The sequence below is a fragment of the Engraulis encrasicolus genome, chromosome 14, assembly GCF_034702125.1.
Source record: "Engraulis encrasicolus isolate BLACKSEA-1 chromosome 14, IST_EnEncr_1.0, whole genome shotgun sequence".
Lineage (NCBI taxonomy): Eukaryota > Metazoa > Chordata > Actinopteri > Clupeiformes > Engraulidae > Engraulis > Engraulis encrasicolus.
Window position 1 is genome coordinate 10,598,501 of NC_085870.1, and position 20,199 is coordinate 10,618,699.

The 20,199-nt window shown below is 42.9% G+C and overlaps 1 protein-coding gene across 4 annotated transcripts in view; it reads right to left on the reverse strand.

Annotated features, from left to right (window-relative positions):
* The window catches only part of fhit (fragile histidine triad diadenosine triphosphatase), a 237,054-nt gene that overhangs the window by 37,866 nt on the left and 178,989 nt on the right, over positions 1 to 20,199 (reverse strand). For all 4 annotated transcript variants that reach the window (XM_063216343.1, XM_063216341.1, XM_063216342.1 and 1 more), the window contains 2 exons: positions 12,364 to 12,509; positions 10,510 to 10,539 (listed from right to left, as the gene is read on the reverse strand). In XM_063216343.1, the coding sequence (XP_063072413.1) occupies positions 10,510 to 10,539; positions 12,364 to 12,509 (176 nt within the window). The remainder of the gene's footprint in view (positions 1 to 10,509; positions 10,540 to 12,363; positions 12,510 to 20,199) is intronic.

The following is a 20,199-nucleotide window of genomic DNA, read 5'->3' on the forward strand; positions in this document are numbered from 1 at the left end:
GGCTCCCCATTGTGTACAGCACAATGCTAATGTACTGGATAATCTTTTATTAATAATTATCTGTCACAAAGACCATGAAAGTACTGTGTTTATTCATGGAGCCGGTGCATTACATTTCAGCCTACAAGTTTGTACCGTCTGTAGTTCTGTTCATTGCATGACAGACTTTTCTAACTAGTCTTTCACTGGCCATAAAACTCGCGGTAACACTTTATTTTAGGGATACATCTATTAGCACTAATGCATACAATGTTAATGCCTGCATAAGTAACTTGTAAGGCATGTACTAAGCAAATGCTAAGGCCTACTAGGTCCTTACTAAGGTTAAATTGGTAATAAATCCCTTATTGTGCATGAATAAGACATTTGCGAATACATGCCTAACAAATGTTTGATTTTGCTTTGCTCATGCCTTATAAGTTACTTATACAGGCACATTGTATGTATTAGTGCTAATAGATGTATCCCTAAAATAAAGTGTTACCAAACTCGCTGCCCCGCATCTTGTCTAGTTTCCATCCCCAACTACTAACCACTTGATTGAAACCAGGCTGCATTAGCCGCGTGTGTTTGCTTTAGCTCCCCATGCACACCCCTGGCTGTCCTTGACCTTGCCTACATACCGGAGGCACTGATTCAATGAGCCTCTAATTGGAGCAGCTGTTTGGTCCACGGTTCACTGGCAGCCACACTCGCTGTATGTCCTCTTATCAGTCTTAAACCCACAGCCCCACAGCCTGCCTCGTCGCAGTCACCGTCTAACACTTACTCACTCGCTAGTGCCCACTCACAAGGCAGCTAGCAGCATTGACGTCCTCTACCACATAATGACGTCCCCTACCACCCTTTTCCGATATTCCAGTTACCACCAACCTGTCTGCCACTGACACAAGAGATTTGGAAAGTTTATTTTTCTCTCTAATTAAAACAGGTCTATTAATTACACAGTGGCTGAAGACAAACGAGGGAAATGGCTGTGACACTATTTATATTGTTTATGTTGAATCTAGTTGGACGGGCAGACAAATGTATTTTGTCATGAACAGCTGTGTGGCTATTAAGGTAGCGGGTCAGAAATGCAACTGCAGCTAAATGCCAAACCTACAGTACCATGCTGGTATGATGCTGTCATCCTATTACAGACATAATCATTCATGAATCTACAAATAATAATTCTACAATAAAATGTTCTTTCCTGAGATCCTAAAAGTGTTTGCTCATCTGATTGTAAATGTCCTAACCCAATATTATGTTGAAGAAGACCAGGTAGTGTCGTGAAGCATTGCTGATTCTGCAGTGTTGCAGTTGGCTACGGTATCTGGTAGGTATAGCACAAGTGGTTCTCTGCTTCAACTAAGAAGACAAAGAAAATTAAATGAGGGTCTGCAGTGCCCTAAAGGAAACCTGTGAAACTTGCCAAAATTCCACTCAAATACAGTCCCTACCCCCTCCCCGCCTTCCTATCAATCGGCAATGACATCACAGAGTTCCAATCAATGCCTTTCAGCTTTTCTTAGATTCTCGCTGGGTAAAGGCTAAGGCCTGCTGGGAGACTTCAACAGCGAATACGGCTGCACTGTCATCCAGGTTTGTTCAAGGAGCCCGGCTTACCCAAAGGCCCACAGGGACATTTGTCCGCATTCAGATGTACTTTTGAGATTTCAAACAGGGCGGAGGGAGAAAAAAATATGCGGTGGCTTTTAACCTCCCCTCTAAATCCAAGGTATTGACAGAGATAGCCATCATGACCAATTAGTGTGCTCATTAGTGTTGCTGTCACCCATGTCCGATAGTGTGGGTTTGAACCCTGGGCCGGGGGAACTCTCCCAGATATCTCTTGTGCCTGTGACTTTGATACACCGAGATCAATGGAAGTGGGCCCAGCTACTCCAGTCTTCCCAGACTTTTGCTGCAGCAGTCATATTTCTCTCCCAGACCCCTTAGAAAGCCACACCGACATCAAAGCCAGGCTGTAGCCGGCTATTGCACTCTTTGGTCGCAATGGTCCTGTGAGGTGCAGTGGATCGACCATCCCCAACTCTTTCTCCCAACATGAAACATTCCTCCCACATCATGGTTTGGCTCCGTTTGATTAGCCGTCATGTTCCCAAAAAAAGCCTCTTGCCTATAACTTCAAAGACAGGATTTCATGAGATCAATTTCTTTGCTAATCTGGGCGCTTCACGACAGATGCATATGCATGTTGGGACTAGTACTTTCTACTACACTGCAGTCTTTTTTTAAAGTTCTTTACAGCAAGCACAGCAGCTATATCAGACACACTTTGCTGACAAGTGAACACTTCTTAAGTATTTTTTCACCACAGATACTTCACATTTATGAACAAATAATAAAAAAAGAATATGCAGTATTCCATCCTGCCTGTTTAAGTGAATATAAACTGCCAACATCAGCATCTGAGTGCCTGTGTTTTTTTTTGTTTTGTTTTTGCATAAGCATCAGCCAGAGGGCTGCCAAGGCTCATAATACAAATGGCACCTTGTGTAGCGCACAATAAGGCAGCAGAAGAGAGATGTGGCAGTGGTCTGGGCACCGGCTCCCCTCAGCATCTCTGTTTGCCTTCCAAGAATGTGCGTGTTCAAGATGATCTGATGTACTCTGCATCACAGAGGGCCACATAGGCTTTGCAAAGGAAGACAAATGATTCATTTTTTCTCTCCTACTTCCTTCTTTTTCCTTCCCACTGCCATATTTGCAGAAAGCAGAAAATAGAAGAAACTCAATTCCACCATATTGATGCTAAAATTTGTCTCCGGTCCCCAGGGTTGCTCAAGGCATAGACTTTGTAAAACTGCATTTGCCTCCCCACAGCCGGGCGCCTTTATTCAATCAACAGTGGCTTTTATTATTACCAGTGGAGAGCACCTGATTGCAATAATCCAGTTGATAAATGGGGAGACTGCTGTGCTGGACCAGGTTCACTATATGCGAGACAATATATTTTCATAAAGAACTTCTAATTTCTAATTCATGGTAAGTCCATGGTTAAAATGAGTTTATAAAAATGGAGATTATTCCGATAAGTTAACATTCCATATGTTGTTAAAAAAAATTATATTGAATGGATGAAAAATGAATAGGCCTAGCAATGAGATATACAATGTCCCTGAAATGAACAAAAGCAAATTCATCTGGAATCAATCTAGGGAATTGAGGGTTTGCTCTCCATCGAAATCAATTTCTGTAAATTGCATTTTAAATGCCTTTATTAAAACATTGCAAATTAACGGATGCTGAACAAAATGCTAAATATAACTATGCAGTAATGCACTGAGATATGCTTCCCTGTACTATTCTTGGTGTTGGTGTGAATTCATCATGTCATAGTGAGGGAATACATGGGAAATTAAGCATGTTAGGGAGGTTTGGCCCCTCTGCACGCATTTACAAATATTCAATTTATAAATGAATAGAAAGAAATAATTGGATTTTAAAAGGAACATTTTTGGAAGGTTAGAAGTAAATTTGGTAATTCTCCTGAAAACCTTGAACACGGTTGCTCCATGGAGGACACTAGCATCAATACTTGGTATAAGTTTTCCTTTGCAAAACAGGCATGAGCCCCAATGCCATCTCAACCGCCTCTACTCTTGTGCCTGGCCAACCTCAACCCCTTACGGTAGGGACACATAGGAGGGCGAAGCGAGCGAATTGAAGAGAGGCAAAATTCAACCGTCACCAGGTCGTCACAGCGAATCAAATGGAATGGAACAGTTATGTTGTTGATTTGATTGGGTCGCTTCGCTCCTGTTCGCTTGCCTTCGCCTCTCTCATAGGAATGAATGGCGAAGTTGGCTTCGCTTGGCCAAATTTGCATCTATGTGTCCCTACCGTTACTCAGATCCCACATCAATTATCCTTTTTCATGTGACATCAGACATCTTCACCTTCCAATGCATTTGATGCAAGGAAAGTGCCATCTCTTGGTATTGACATACGTAAGCTTACACTGTTTTCCTGTGGAGACCGGGAGTCATTTTTCTTGCTTCGTGTCAAAAATGGAATTTGCCTGATGTCACGTGAGAAAGGATAATAGATCATGGCCAAACTTTTTATCTGAAATGTGCTATACAAATACAGATAACACATTCTCATAAAAAAGTCTAATCTAGAAGAGAACATGAAGTGCTCTGTAATGTGCAAAAATGTACTTATAAAATAAACTCACGCAATATTCTTTAGTCCATAAATATCCAAAAGCTGAGGCCCCCTGCTTGCCAATTATTTCACATGAACAATCCATATAGATAAGATAAGCGGATTCTTACTGCGTCTTGGACTCTAGTGGCTACCAGGCAACACTGCCTGTGGAACGAGGTAGCATTGGTTTAAAAAAAAAGATAAAAATAGAGCAGAATGCATTGACAAAAACCCTGCTAACCTACACAAATCCCTAAAATGTGCCACAATGATGATTTCGACATCATGACTGATTGTGGATCAGCTCCCAATGTCTCCACTCTAATATGTCCACATGTTATTTTTCCTTCAGCATGTGCCTCTGTAATAAAGATCTTGAAAAAGCCTGATTGTTTTTTTCATCTGTGAGGCGAGAGAGGGGCTGAAAATACAATCTCATTTGGCTCCAAATGCAGAGACACAGGATATGTATTTATTATAAAGAAATCGAGCACCAGTGTCAGCTCTGACTAGGTCACAGTAGTCGAGAGCTAGATGTTTCTGATCTGCCTCAGGCGCCTTTTCAAAAGCTCTGCAAGTTTGTTCCCAACCCAATGCTGCACGCTTCTTCGCAACCTACCACCTCCACAGATCGACCTTGTTATGTATAACGTGGCATAGGCTACTCTTAGTCATGTTGCCTGCTCTGTTCAAGGGGCATGGTTAGTTCTCCTTCTCTTAAATTGGGTGAGCATCCCGTTCTGCAGATGCTGCACCCTGACTCTGTGCTTTTTCATGGTGCTCGTGAAAATCAGGGGACATAACTTGCTCAATAATAAAAAAAAAAAAATTGCATGCAGAATTTCACGTCTTCTTCACTTAAGTGGACCTGAGAGAACTGTATTCAGTTCATTGATATCAGCAGTAGTGTTGTGAGTGCCTTAGCAAATGCTTTGGGGAGATAACGTTGTTTTTAGTAATAATAATTTCATGAATAATATTATGCAGTGAAGCTAAATGCAAAAAGACACCAGCCTCCTGGGGGCATCAAACCTTAGGCAATGCATTGCACGCATCCACCCATTTGGCATTTGCTTTAAAGTAATTAGTGTCTCTGTCTTGAAATCTATTGCATGTTGAAATGTTTGAGTATTTGAGACACCGAGGGGGGAGGGAAAGGAGGTACAAATCACAAGCTTCACTGACCTACCAATTTAAATGAATAAACAAATTCCATGATGGGATCAATGAGGGAACAAAGTAACTATACAAGCCTGTCACCAGAGAGAGTAGAAAGATATATACTTAAAGAATCTCTGCTGTCACTGTACATACTTGGAACCCTAACGCCTAATGTCTGGATTTCCTATCTCCAGGTACTTGCTATTAGCAGTGAAAAATTCTGTCTAGATGGTTCTTTAGTTGTCTTGTGATAAACTGCCCAGACTAGTGCTGTTCCTTAAAGCTAAGGCCTTCAGCCATGCTCTGAAGTAGCACTTAAAACACATAATTGTCTTAGCTATACATTGCACTCACAGTCTGTACTGCTGTTAGTGGTATTTAATCATTTAATTTTAGATCAACGTTTCTGTGGTGGTTTACTGTAAACCAAATCTGTTTCATACATAACATTTTCGGAAAAGAAAATGTGTCTCAGACAAGATCCAGCCTTCCACTGCAACTCAGAATGACGAGATGAGACAAGATGTCACTGTCAGTGGCAAGCTGACAGATGCTGGTGCCATTTCCAGTTCTGTTTATTTTCAGCTATTTTTGCACGGGGTAAAAGGTGACATTTTACTGCAGATGCTCGAACTGTCTTAGTCTCAGACTGTTAGGCTACCAGATGAAGGCGCAGATTCCCTATTAGGAGATGTGCTTTATGCTGTATCATCGCATTAACCACAGTGCACACACACCTCTCCAGTCTCACCGGGCGGGACCTTGCCAATCACGTGACTGTCACCTTCAGGCTAAAAGAGTTCCATCTTTGAATACCTCTGTAACCTTTTATGGCCCTATCCTATCTCCAGTCCCATCATTAACATTTCAATGATACAGCCCAGTCCAGAAGTCTGCTCCCATGGCAAGTGCCATAAATACATAATTAATAGCACATTCCACATACAATAATAAAAAAACTATGCACAAAGGTACAGCAATGTTAATGCATGCAATATGGTAAATAGCTGGGTAACTTTTCGGGGACAGCATGTGGGAGTTGGATGGGGAGGTGAAAGCCGGCTAAACGCATAACAATTGTTGCAGTTTTCTGATGAAGTTTCAAATTGCAGATGAGATGAGCAGAGCATAGGTAGGCAAGTTTGCCTTAGCGTTATACAAATGTTTGTTAGGGGAATGTCCCAGGGGACTAGGCACTGCCAGGATTACATTCCCACGGGGGAAACGGCACACATGGCAGCTCGCATCTCGGATGGGAATTAGCAAACGTATAATACATGTTGACTTTCCGGTGCTGTCCAACCTGTGGTGGACGGGAGCCCAGAGTGCAGGTGTAGTGATGGATAATGGCAGATGCATTTACATACAGCAATCTGGCAGATGGTTTTTAATCAGGAGATGGGAGGGCGCTGAACGCATACATATCATGCTTCATGCGCTCGAGTGACCCACTGACAACATGGTCAATGACCTTGACAGACTTGGCCCCATGTTATCCCAACGGCTCCACTTTTCTTCCCGTTTCCCTTTTTTTTCTTCTTCTTTTTTAAACTTCTGCAGAAATAAGTATACCATTCCTTTAATATCAGTAAGATTACAAGACGTTTAGAGAATCACAATGTTGATATTGATTCAGAATTATACCTCAGTGAAGCTCATCTTGTCGAAGTGCATTTTGTGCTCTTTAGTAGGAAGTAGAATGCTGAGAGAGACTCTTCTGCATTAGTCACAAATTATAGTCCTAGAATCTCTGGTAATACATGAGACAACAAAATCGATTATTTGAAGACTCTTCCAATTTTCCCTCCCTGAGTGCTTCACAGTGAACTAATTACTCCAATATGAACCTGTTGTGTTTATGCTGTCTTAAATTGTTGAGTGTTACAACACACAGGCCTATCCATGGAATTTTGGTCAGTCTTTGCTTGAACATGTGTTATGTGCTAATGGTATGCGATACTGTTACCTCCGGGTTTAGTTTGTCCCCCCCCCCCATCAATTGCTGTCTTTTTGGGGACCGTTAATTTGATGATTGTCCTTTTTCAGATTCGCGGTGCTGATCAGTTGCGACACCTGTGGCTTGGGGCGGAGCGCTGCCTATTTAACTGGAGGGTGGACGACAGTTCCTCCTCCTCCATCAAGCATCCGGCTTTGTTCTTCCCCGTTGTGCCCCGACTACAACAGTGTTTTTGTTTCTTTTTGTATTTGTATTTTTGTAAAGCCTTTTTCCTGTTTGCAAGAGGAGCTCGGCTCCTCTTTTTGTTCACCCCCCCTAGACTTGATGTAATAAATATCTTTTTTCGATAGAGTTTTTCCGTTTTGAGTCCCTTTTATGTTACATCCGTAACAGATTTCTGAACACGAAAACCAGTCTCATAAAGATGACACTAGAGTTGCACTCCCCTTTTTGTGTGTTGAATTTATTGATACATGTGTGGATTGACGCATACGTATGGTAGGCTAGCTGCAGTGGTGTAGTCCAGTGGTTCCCAACCTTTTTCTTAAGGGACCCATGTTTTTACTATTGTATGCTTTGGTGACCCAACCACGCGAGCGCTCGCACGAGACGGAGTCACAAGATGCCCTCCGTTTCCTGCGAAAACTTATTTTAGTTATTTTATTCCTCAATTCGTCTTTGGTCAAATATAGAATAAATGTTTAATGTAGCACTTACAATTGGTTGCGTCTATGCATTTATTAGTTAAATGCTTTGTCTTTTATTCAACATGGGCTATATATATTTAAAACGAAACCCCTTAAAATCAAGAGGGCTCCGCGACCCCCTGTGGATCTTTGGCGACCCATAAGGGGGGTCCCGACCCATAGGTTGGGAACCACTGGTGTAGTCTACGTAGAACGCGGGTATACGGAGTATACCTACTTCAAAATTTCAGGGATCCCAGTATACCCACTTAAAATTGATTGCTCCATTTTTTAGAATGGCACAAATATATAGAGTACACCCACTTCAAAAAAAATGCTCAAATATACAGTATACTCACCACAAAAAAGTAGACTACACCACTAGCTAGCTGTCTCAACATAAATGCATGAGGGTGCTGCAAAAGCAAGTCTAATCTTGTTTTTTCTGTTAACATTGATGTTTTTAACACAAACTTTGGCTTGCCCAGCCATGAGCCTGAATTTAAATTATTTCTTTTTTGAATTCATTGATGTGTGCCTGACTGAATGTCTGGGCACGAGGTCAAACTGTGAGGATGCCGAGGTTGTTCTTTGATGGAAGCTTTAGGAGGTTGTGCTAAAATGTTAACTTTGCCATCTACTTTCATCTACTTTTACTTGCATTTCCAAAGACGCATGGCCTTTGGTATAGAAGCCAACAGACAGAGTAGACTAGCTCAATCACTAAAACTGTGAATCTGTCAACCTATTTGAAAGAGACGATATGTAACATTCTTCATTCCGATAGTTAAATGGCTGAATGAAGTCCAGTGTAGGGAGGAAACAATACGGTAACACTTTCCATGAACTTGTTATTCGTAAGACGCTATAAATGCACGCCTAACACATTATAATACATTCAAAAGGCTTTATGTCTATCGACATAATTATATACATGCTCATACATGCTCATAGCAACAGCCATGAGGTATTATAATGTGCTGTTATAGGCATTTAAGACTGAAGGTGACAAAGTGTATTATAAAGCTTTTTTGTCCTCATGACGCTAATTTATCTATTCTGCATCTCAGTCATCTATGTCAATATGCATAAATATTAATAAAGTGATAATTGCACAGCCTAGGTAAAGTGAGATTAGCTTATAAGTATGTATTAGGAGATACAAGTGCTCATTGCATTGGCTAGGTAAATTGAGATCAACTCATAATTGCTTATAAGTATTTATTAAGAGTATTATTTATTAGCGTCAACATAGTGGGTGTCATGAGGACAAAGAAGCTTTATAATGCACTTTGTGAACCTTCAGTCTTAAATGCCTATAACAGCACATTATAATACCTCATGGGTGTTGCTATGAGCATATATATTTATGTTGATAGATATGAGGCCCAATGAATGTATTATAATGCGTTATGCATGCATTTATAGCGTCTTACGAATAGCAAGTTCATAGAAAGTGTTACCAACAATACTTGTCAGTTGGCTTCTTATTCTTCGGCATGGTGCGCTATATGCTAGCTAGTAGACTCCAGCAGTGTAATCATCATGTCAGTGACAACACAGCATTGCATGCAGTACTAGAATGTTTTTATCTTTTTCCATGCCTGTTTGTGGGTTAACTATAGCCATTGTTTCCGCAAGCTTTGCTTGGCTTTTTGGTCTCTTTCTATATCTTGAAGTGGCTGGTAGTGAATATTTGTCTAAGGAACTTGTACATACAGTGGGAGCTTAGTAAGAAAGCCAAAGAGAAATAAGCCACATAGTGTTGTTTTAATTATTCAACACAGCTGTCTTTCACTTTTGGAGCATACTTAACATATAGAACACCGAAGATGAACCTTTTGGCTAAACCAGGGAGTAGCACGCATGGCTTAAACTGCTAAACCAGGAAGTAGAATGCATGCATGGCCGTAACTACCATTGAGGTTGTGTTTTTTTTTCAGTAATGTAAATATAATCAACAGTGATAAATTCAGTCTGTATATGCTCTCCCCATTTATCCTCAAGACAGTGATTAATGTAAACAAACTGAAGAGTTTGACTGAAGTGTTTGAAGTATTCTAAATGTACAGTATGCAGTATAGCACGCAGTATTTGACCTCAGTATTTGAAAATGTCTGGTTATGGCCCTGAATGCATGGCTCAAACTGCTAAACCAGGGAGTACAACGCATGGCTTAAACTGCTAAACCAGGGAGTGGAACGCATGGCTTAAACTTTCAAACTGCCACCACATTAGAAGCAGTAGTGAGGGACCCATCTGCCCCATTTAGAAAGATGACTTCTGGTGACTGGGGGCTCCCCGCAGGTCACAATCTAGCTCAGCTGCCCCCTCAATCTTAGACCTTGACACCCCATCTCCACATCCCAGAGGTACAGACAAAGTGTTTTCAAAAAAAAGAAAAAAGAAAGATGGATTTGTTAATAATTCATAATGCCAAGGGTTTGGAAAAGCGCAAATGAAATACAATTATTATTTAATACAAGATAACTGTCACAGAGGCCTCATGATATATTTAAAAGAGGAGCATTATTAAGTCCTCACCTTCACAGTTTGTCCGGCTTCGGGGCCATCCTTGTGGGAACAAAAATGAGATAATTAGAAATGGTGGAGGATTTTCAGGCACATATCTGTTAATAATTCAACGGCATTTAAATTTCAGATGTATCACACAGCACTTCCGCACCACCCAAAGAATTTGAAGAGGACCTTTTTGTGTCTCCTCAAATGTGCGTGTGTGTGTGTGTGTGTGCGTGCGTGCGCCTGTGTTTGTGTGTGTTGTATGAGTGTGTGCGCCTGTGTGTTTGTGTGCGTGTGTGCGTGCGCGTGTATGTGTGTGTGCATATGTGTGTGAGTGTCCACATGCATGCGTGTGTGTGCATTCATTCGTTCATGAAATTGATTAATCTGTTACGGCATTGCCACTGTCATGTCACTTAAAGTTAATATGAAACGCGACAGGTTTCCTTGGGCAGACACTTCACAGCTGAGGCCCAGGAGCAAATTAAACAGTTTCATGCTTGCGCTCCGCCGTGGACTGACGCTAGATATGTATTGCCACCCCGGTTAAAGTAATCCGGGATAATCAAGATGACACAGCACAAACACCTCTGGTGGCACAATGAGACGTTTCGGTTGGATTGTACGGTATGACCCTGTTAGAAAAGTACCTGATGAAAGTGATAAATTAAGCTCTTCTCATCTGCCTCTGTATGGCCTCTGTGTGTGTGTGTGTGTGTGTGTGTGTGTGTGTGTGTGTGTGTGTGTGTGTGTGTGTGTGTGTGTGTGTGTGTGTGTGTGTGTGTGTGTGTGTGTGTGTGTGTGTGTGTGTGTGTTTATGTGTGTGTGTGGGTTCGGAACATCTCCACATCGCCTGTGTTTGTGTTGCACTGATGTTCATTTGCGTGTCACACTAAATCTGCAGTCAGTACCAAACAGCTAAAACACCAACAGGCTGTCGTGTTAGGGATTAGTAGTAGGACAGTCATTTAGACTGCCATCAAATTTGTCTGGGAGCAAATCCCCTCCAAAAACACTTCAAGACAAAGGATTAATGCTTTGTTTTGCCCAAACAAGAATATTTTTCCATTTCTCAGCAGTATTGGCAATTGGCAGGAGACTAAATATTTGAGATTATCATACATATCAACATCAATCTAAAAACATGTTAATACTGGAATAAAAAGATTTAGGCTGCAAGAGGTTGGGGTTGAAAAAAAACTAAACAAAGCTTGTTCTTATTTATTTCCAGCAGGTGGAGTTCTTCTGTTGGTTTCCCCTGGCCCAGAATCCTGCTTCTCTTATCACAATCAACAGCAAAAGAGATTATTAAATCACCATAAGGAGCGAACAAAGAGAAATCTAAACTGATGTGCGGCCCATTCTTTATAAGCTGTCATATTAACATTCATTATCAAAGCTGCCGATGCATGCGCATTACCATGGCAACAAGCTGCATAATAGAGTGGCACTGGGAGTCACCGGCCTCTCTCTCTCTGTCTCTCTCTCCCTCTCCGTGTCTCTCTCTCTTTCTCTCTCTGTCTCTTTCTCTCTCTCTCTCTCTCTCTTTGTCTCTTTCTCTCTCTCTATCTCTGTCTCTCTCTTTGTCTCTTTCTCTCTCTCTCTGTCTCTTTCTCTTTCTCTCTCTCTCTCTCTCTCTGTATCTTTCTTACTCTCTCTCTCTGCCTCTCTATCTCTCTTTTTGCCTCTCTCTCTCTCTCTCTTAGAGGAATTCTCATGTGAACGGAAGGGAGCTCAATTTGCTCATTTTGTCCTTTCAGATCCTTTTTTCCTCATTCTCACATCTGCTGTATCTCCTGTGCCATCCTGCTCCAGCTAGGGGGGTCAGGGTCTTCTTAATAACCACGTTCATTTGTTCCATGTTCAAAGTGACTTTACCTGTATGGCGATGGTCAGCGAGGTGCCGTGGAAATGCTGCTCCACGACGCGGCCCACGCGCTGGGTGGTGCTGAAGAGGTCGGCCACCTCGTCTGGCCGCAGGTCACGGAAGCGCTCCACGGGGCGCAGCGGACACACCAAAACATCTGAGAGGAGGTGTCATGAAGGAACATACACAGGTACGGTAAGCTCTGCAGGTGAGGGAGGGAGGGAGCAGGGAAGCTGACAGAGGCAAGGCAAGGCAAGGCAAGTTTATTTACAGTATATAGCGCATTTCATACACAGGTGCAACTCAATGTGCTTCACAAAGTTAACAAATGTAAATGAAAGGAAACAGGGAAGAAAGAAGGAAATAAATTAGGGGGGGGACAAAGAGGTTACTTCTCCCAGGCCCAGGGATGAGGGTTATATTTGTGTCAACTCAGATAGCAAAATCTCGAGTTGATTTAACTTACAAACTTAAAGCAGCAGGGCAACTTGCCTTTTCAAGTTTAACTAGCTTGCAATGCTTTACAGAGTAGTATCGGGAGCCTGCATGCATTTATTTTTAATCGCAAGAAAGGAAGAATATAATGGTTTTTTTAAAAGATTTTTTGGGGTCTTTTTTCGACTTTATTTGATTGGACAGTGTGAGAGGAGAACAGGAAGCGAATGGAGAGACGAGGAGGGGTCGGCAAAGGACCCGTGCCGGGAATCAAACCTGCATCAGCCGCATGGCAGGTGAGTGCCCTACCGGTTGGCCACGGCAGGGCCAGGAAGAAAATAATCTATTCTTGGCAGTACTAAGTCTGTGAGTGGAGATGAACTGACTATGTGACAAAAAAAAATACCTGAGGAAAACACACAATAGCGACATAAGTAAGCCTTTGCCGAAGCACCGAGATGACTTTGTGTGAACACAACTCCCCCCGCCACACACAACCTCCTTGTTTTCCGTCTCCTTCTCTCAAGTGAGAAAAACCAGACCGCAAGCCCACGGAGCTCACATTATCCATGTTTGTTTGGACGTTAATGACTAGGGGCTGTGGTACAACAAGCCACGCAACCAAGGTATTACCGTGTACCGTGTGGCGTAACGTGCCGTATAACAAATAAGCATCACAACACACAGGCACACACAAACCACACTGCGCCTCTAGCTCTCGACATATGAGAGGGTATAGTCTCTCACTAAGGGTTGTAGCGTACCAAGCCACGCTACAAAGGTATTAGCATGTACTGTGTGCCTTAACATGCCATACAAACAAGCATCACAACACAGAGGCTCACACAAACCTCAACAACCTTGTAGCTCTCTGTCTATGAGGGTATAGCCTCTGAAAGCTCTCACACACACTTTTACGGGAAAGTCTTGTCGACTGTGGCTTTGTGCATTTGATCCCGAAAAGTAATCAAGCGATCAAGACACCGTTGATGACAGCGTGTGGTTGTAGCATTTTGCAAGCAGGGGTCTTGAGGTGGAAGTGAAGAAAAGAACACATACCACATTTGAGACGGGGACTCTGGATCAATACCCGCCCGCAGGCAAGCCAGCCAGGGAGAGCACTCTCCTTGTTCACAGAGAACAGAAAAGATCAGTGAGCTGCTATGTTCAGGGTAGTTATTTTTGACTGACGTCCATTACAAGTCACCCCCCCAAAAAATGCAAGATGAAAAGAAAGTAGAGCACTAATGATGAAAACTGACTTACAAACACACACGCACACGCACACGCAAACGCACACACACACACACACAAATTGACACACACGCACTAAAATTGAAACTACTCTGGCCTCTCATTGGCATGAAAGGGTACAGATATTCACAAAGTCTTGGGAGGGAAGACCTGGGAGACTTATTTATTAGATATTTATATTTAACTATAGAGGCCCTTGGAGCACAGAAGACTAAATAACTCCATCCAACTAAAGCAGAAACTAAAGATGCTTTACCATCTCCAGCTTTCTTTGCAAAGACCTTGATCAATTGTACTGTGAACATAGGTTTTACCCTGTGGAGCGACACAAACAAAACACGCGTGCATGCCTACAGCTGCAAACAAAACAGACCAGGAGTCAAGACTTCACGTCATACAATAAACAAACAGAAAAGAAAATACATAACTGCTTAATCAATGATGTGAGACAGCTGCGGGAAAAGGAAATACAAAAAAACAAAAAAACAATTGGGCAGGCACGAAGAAGTCATCACAGAGAGACACGGAACACAAAGCACCATGTCGGTGGGCGTGTGGTGCATGATTACATCCCTGAGTTCATGGCACAATGGCTACGGAATTCATCTCTGGAGTCGGAAACAGCGGCGCAAATGATCAGTTTTGCCTCGTCTTTCATGTGTGCCACGCTGGAATGAAATCAGATATGACATTAAGTGATATCTTTTTTTCCCCTCACGTGCTTGTGCAACAATTGAGAATGAAAAACAAGCCAGAGGAACTGACTTTTTTTTTTACAGCCAAGACCTACAGAAACATCTCAATTTAAATTTGTAGATGCAGAGAGCCTGCAGGCCTGATACAGAGAGGAAAGCACTTGAATCAACATTAGATCATGGTTTAACAGCTGTGCGAGTGAACCCTAGTTTGGGCAGTAAACCTTTCATGTTTCATGTTCACATTTGCAATTAGCTGTTCAGATACTAACATGCATGAAAGCATTCATAACAGTGAGGCAAAATAGAATAAAAACAATCCAATAGACTTTCACGATTGAATCATAAGGGTAGATTAGTTGTACTGCATGTAAGATTATCAGTTAACATAGCAATAGTTTGATTTCAATTAGCATGCATGCTAAGATCAATGTGCTTTTAATCTACCTATTTCAAACACAGTAATAAGTGTACCTCTCAGTTACATGTTTTATAGTCAGCCAATATCCAAGTGTGTGTGTGTGTGTGTCTGTGAGTGTGTGTGTGTGTGTGTGTGTGTGTGTGTGTGTCTGTGAGTGTGTGTGTGTGTGTGTACTTGTCAGGTGTACAACACGTGTCACCACAGGACTCTAAGACGTGAGTAGCAGCAAACGCGCGCCTTATTGTGTCTTTTGAGGCTAAGGCAGATCAAGTAATTGCTTTCCACATCCCTCTTTTAGCCACGAGGCTGGAGAAAAACTGAGAGCTTAATTTAAGATCATAGGACAAAGAGTGGCAGCTCTATATCTAGACGCTTCCCAGGGCGCAGGGAAGAAAAGACCAAACCATGCAGCGCTTCCTTTTCCCCCTCCGTCTCTCGTGGGGGTCCTTTCATGGAAAAACAGGAATAAGCATGCATCGTGGCAACGTGGCTTCTTTTAAGTGCGCCTTTGTTGAAGAATCACACCTCACTGTTGATATTCAAGCATTTTTTTTTTTGCCGTCCCTTCGTGTGCGAGGCGAGCAGGCCTGAAATAAATCTACACAATTAATTTTGGGAAGGGACACTGAATACGTGAGGCAATACATTATGCATGCAATAACACTGCATACAATGTGCATCTTGTCTTGCTGCTGCTAACGCTGTTCAAAATAAACCCTTATGTGCGGCCATGTAAGTCATATCCATGGAGTTTTCCACTGCTTTGAACAGGTTTTGTTGCACACCTTCCCTCTATTGACTTCGCGGGACGATCAAAACCATGAATGCAAATTAATTTAGTGTGAATGGAATGCATTGTAGCTCCATTTCGTTTAGCAATAGCGTACCTGTAGCCTACCATTTAAAATATATGCACACAAACAAACAGAAGGATTACTATCTGTGTTCTTCAGTAGCTCAGCGTGTGTGTGTGTGTGTGTGTGTGTGTGTGTGAGTGAGTGAGTGAGTGAGTGAGTGAGTGAGTGAGTGAGTGAGTGAGTGAGTGAGTGAGTGAGTGAGCGAGCGAGTGAGAGAGAGAGAGAGAGAGAGAGAGTGTGTGTGTGTGTCTATGTGTGAGTACAGTATGTGTGTGTGTGTGTGTGTGTGTGTGTGTGTGTGTGTGTGTGTGTGTGTGTGTGTGTGTGTGTGTGTGTGTGTGTGTGTGTGTGTGTGTGTGTGTGTCTGTGTCTGTGTGTTTGTGTGTCTGTGCTGCAGAGAGCAAAACAATCTGGCACCCGCCACATACTGATGCATTAAATGTACTGTATAGCTAGCCAGCCACTGAGATGAATGTCACTGCACCACCACAGGAATTGTTGAACAGCGAGAGACCAAGTAGTACATTGTGGAAAGAGAACAAGACCCCGCAAAAAAATATTCTCTTTATTATCTCTGGTGGTGTAATCAATTCAATCCAATATCAATCTACCATGCCAAAAAGAAACCCGGTTTTCTTGGGGTGCTTACAGCTGGCGGGGGAAGAAAGGAGGGTTAATAAAGCCCATTCTGATCTTATTACTCCCCGCCATAATAGTTATTTGACCACACTCATCGAACACACTCGCCGGGTCACTGGGCACGGAATCCGAAGTCATGTAGAGGAGATGGCCTTCATCATACCGCCTGTGCGGCAATGACTTATTTGAGGACGACCGTCTGCCCGGGAATATTTCTGACATGGCCGCTGATTTGTACGAATCGCTCGTCCTTGCCGCACTCCTTCAGCTTCCAATCTAGGCAGAGAGGGGGGAAAACGAAGTGGCCTGGAATTACAGTAGGCACACCAGGAAAAAAAAATGAATGCGGACACACAGGGGCGTAGCAGCAAATTGTGGGCCCTATTTCCAATCAGCTGTAATGGACCCCCACCCCCCAAGTGATATATCTACATAAATTGGACACTATGTGGGCCCTCTATATACATGGGGCTCTGGTAACTAAGTCACACTTTTACACCCATGTGGACACAAAACACAACTGGATGCAGAGGCATCCAGAGGCGCATCTTGTCACCAGGCAAGGCAAACAGCCGCCTGGGGCCCCCAAGCCCCTGGATGGTGAATAACAGCTCACGCTTTACTACAGTAGTGGCAATTTTGTTTCAAATGTTCATTCCTTTGAATTTTCACTTGGGGCCCCACCTGACCCTAGAATCGCCTCTGACTGGATGGCAAATTCCACTCTAGCTTTGGCCCCCGTCATGAGATGATCAGGGGACATTTCTGCAGGGTTGGAAATTAAAACGGCAATTGCCACGGAGGCATGCCTAATGATATTTAATGCAACAATTAGTGATTTGCGGCCGGGAGTGTGACACGGCAAATGGTGTGGGATTGAGGGCGAAGGTGTGGGTTGACGCTTGGAGAGAGAGACAGGAGAAGGGAAGGGAGGGGAGGGGAGCGTAGTGGGCCAGCATGTCATTTTCGGAGGCAGACGTGGCCTTAATGAAGTGTGTCTCCGGGGAACTAGGGGCCTAACCAAGTGCGTTGGATGAATTATGTGGTTGTGGGCGGGAGGAGGTAAGTAAGGGGCGGCTGGGGATGGGGATGGTGGCAGCAGGGACGGTGTACTGTACCCCACAGGATGTGGAAGGTGGACAGCCACAGGGTATATAGGCTGGGGTTTGACATTGCTACTGGAAGAGGTCATGTTTAAAGATTAAAATGCTAATGCCAGAGCTCAACACGTGTACTTCTATGCTAAAACCAATTGGGCTGAACCTTTGCCACATTGTTGTTTTTGTATTTTTGTGCATTTATTGGGTGGTGTTGTGCTATATTTCTTCCAGCCCATTGACATTCACTCTCAGTGTTCCAGCCACATTGTGGAATCTAATAAGAAACAGACATGGGGAAAATATAGGTAGATTATTAGTAGATGTGTTCATGTACTGTCAACTGAAGTGTTATTCAGAAGTGGATGGTGGGTTTATTTGCCTACATAGAGATAACTCTTATTAATGTCCTCTCTCATCAGCAATACAAACAAATAATTCGTCCTTGCATACTCTTATACAATCTGCAATAAAATATGAAACCATTTCAGACCATACTTATAACGATAGCTTTATCTGTTAGTCACAATCCTCTCTTAATGTCAGAAGGAAATACATTTCAGAATGCTACATGGTTCTGTTACAGAATTCAGAAAGTCAAAGAATGCGCGCACATCAGTGCCACAGGTGCTGGACCAAACGTAAGATAACTAAGAAGAAAATAAAGGTCCGCAACACTGTTAAATGCTCACAAATATTTAATGGCACAACGTTTCGGACTAACCGTCCTTCATCAAAGTGCAACTGGTTATATGAACTGGTCAACTGGTTTGATGAAGGACGGTTAGTCCGATACGTTGTGCCATTAAATATTTGGGAGCATTTAACAGTGTTGCAGACCTTTATTTTCTTCTCTGTTACAGAATTCAACATGGGTTTGAAAAGCGGGATCGATCTTGGATAAACTGCGTGTCCTCATACTTGCAGTCCCACCCAACACAGAGACAGCCACAACACAGAACTCATCTGACATGGCTGTGAGATAACCGTGTCTGACAGCCAAATAGGCACTTCGGTGTTTTTGATCCGAAACGATGTCAACAGCACCTTGTCAGCCATGGAAAAGTGACATTGGGTAATTTTATGGTGAGGGACAAACAATCCCAAGTGTGTGCTTGTGTGTACGCATGCGTGCGTGTGTGTGTGTGCGTGTGTGTGTGTGTGTCTGTGTGTGTGTGGGTGTGTGCACGCACGTGTGTGTACTTGTATGTTTGCTTGCGTGTGTGCTTGCGTGCAGGGCCGGATTAAGATGGCCTGGGGCTTCTAGGCTAGTTTGCTGTGGGGCCCCCTCGGAAGGCAAATTTCACAACAAATTTATGTATAATAATTATAATAATAATTACAAGCTCGAAATTAAGGTTAGCATGTCTACCAGCTGTACTCAACACTGAATTTTCCAATATTGCATTATCGTCACAATTCAGGAAATTTTCACTTTTGGCTGATCAGGGGCCCCGTGGCAGGTGGGGGGCCCTAGGCTGCAGCCATATTGATAGTAGAGTAGAGTAGAGTAGAGTACTTGTATTAATCCCGAAGGAAATGAAGGTGTCTGTCAGCTTACATAAATACACAAATCCAAACATACACAAAGAACTTATACACATAAATGCACATTACAGTAAAGTATATCGCCACACACGCTCTCGCTCTCGCTCTCGCTCTCTCTCTCTCTCTCTCTCTCTCTCTCTCTCTCTCTCTCTCTCTCTCTCTCTCTCTCTCACCCCTTCCCCCCCAACACACACATATGATATGACATATGATCAGGCCCTGCTTGCGTGTGTGTGTTGGCCGTGCCTACATGGTGGCTGAAATTCTGCCTGTGTTTCAAAACCCTGCAGACCTGGTCTGAACAGAGTGTGTGGTCTGACAGAGTTTTCCCGCCAGACCTAAGACTAATTACCATTAATTCACCCTCGGATGTCTCTTTTTGCCGTCCTCGCTGATAGCATGTGTGCCCTTTGGGAGGCGTGTATACGTTCACACAACAAAGAGAATGTCACAACAGAACAGAGTAAACAGTGGCTCAAAGTGAATATTGCATCAAATCGTCTGATTAGATTTAGATAAATCGATGACAGACCATAGGGACACTGTGACTGCACTGTGACAGACAATCAAGACTGTTTTGACTGGCTATAAAAAGACTGACAGATAAACAAACATGACAGTCCTTCATCTCCAATGATTTTAGTAATAGATCTTCATTCATGTTGAAGCATGTGGCTATGGACAGAAAGGGTTACAAATCTACACTATAATAATAAAAACTCTAACGTACCGTAGTGTGAAAAACATCCGGTTCTAAGATGGCTGTCAAGCATTCATATTTTTTAATGAGGATGATTACGCTCACTGTGCGCTGACATTTACACAGATGCTCGCCCTCCTACGTCACATTGAAGTGCTTCGGCACCCCACCATTCATAAGTGTGCACTTGACGGCCTGTTT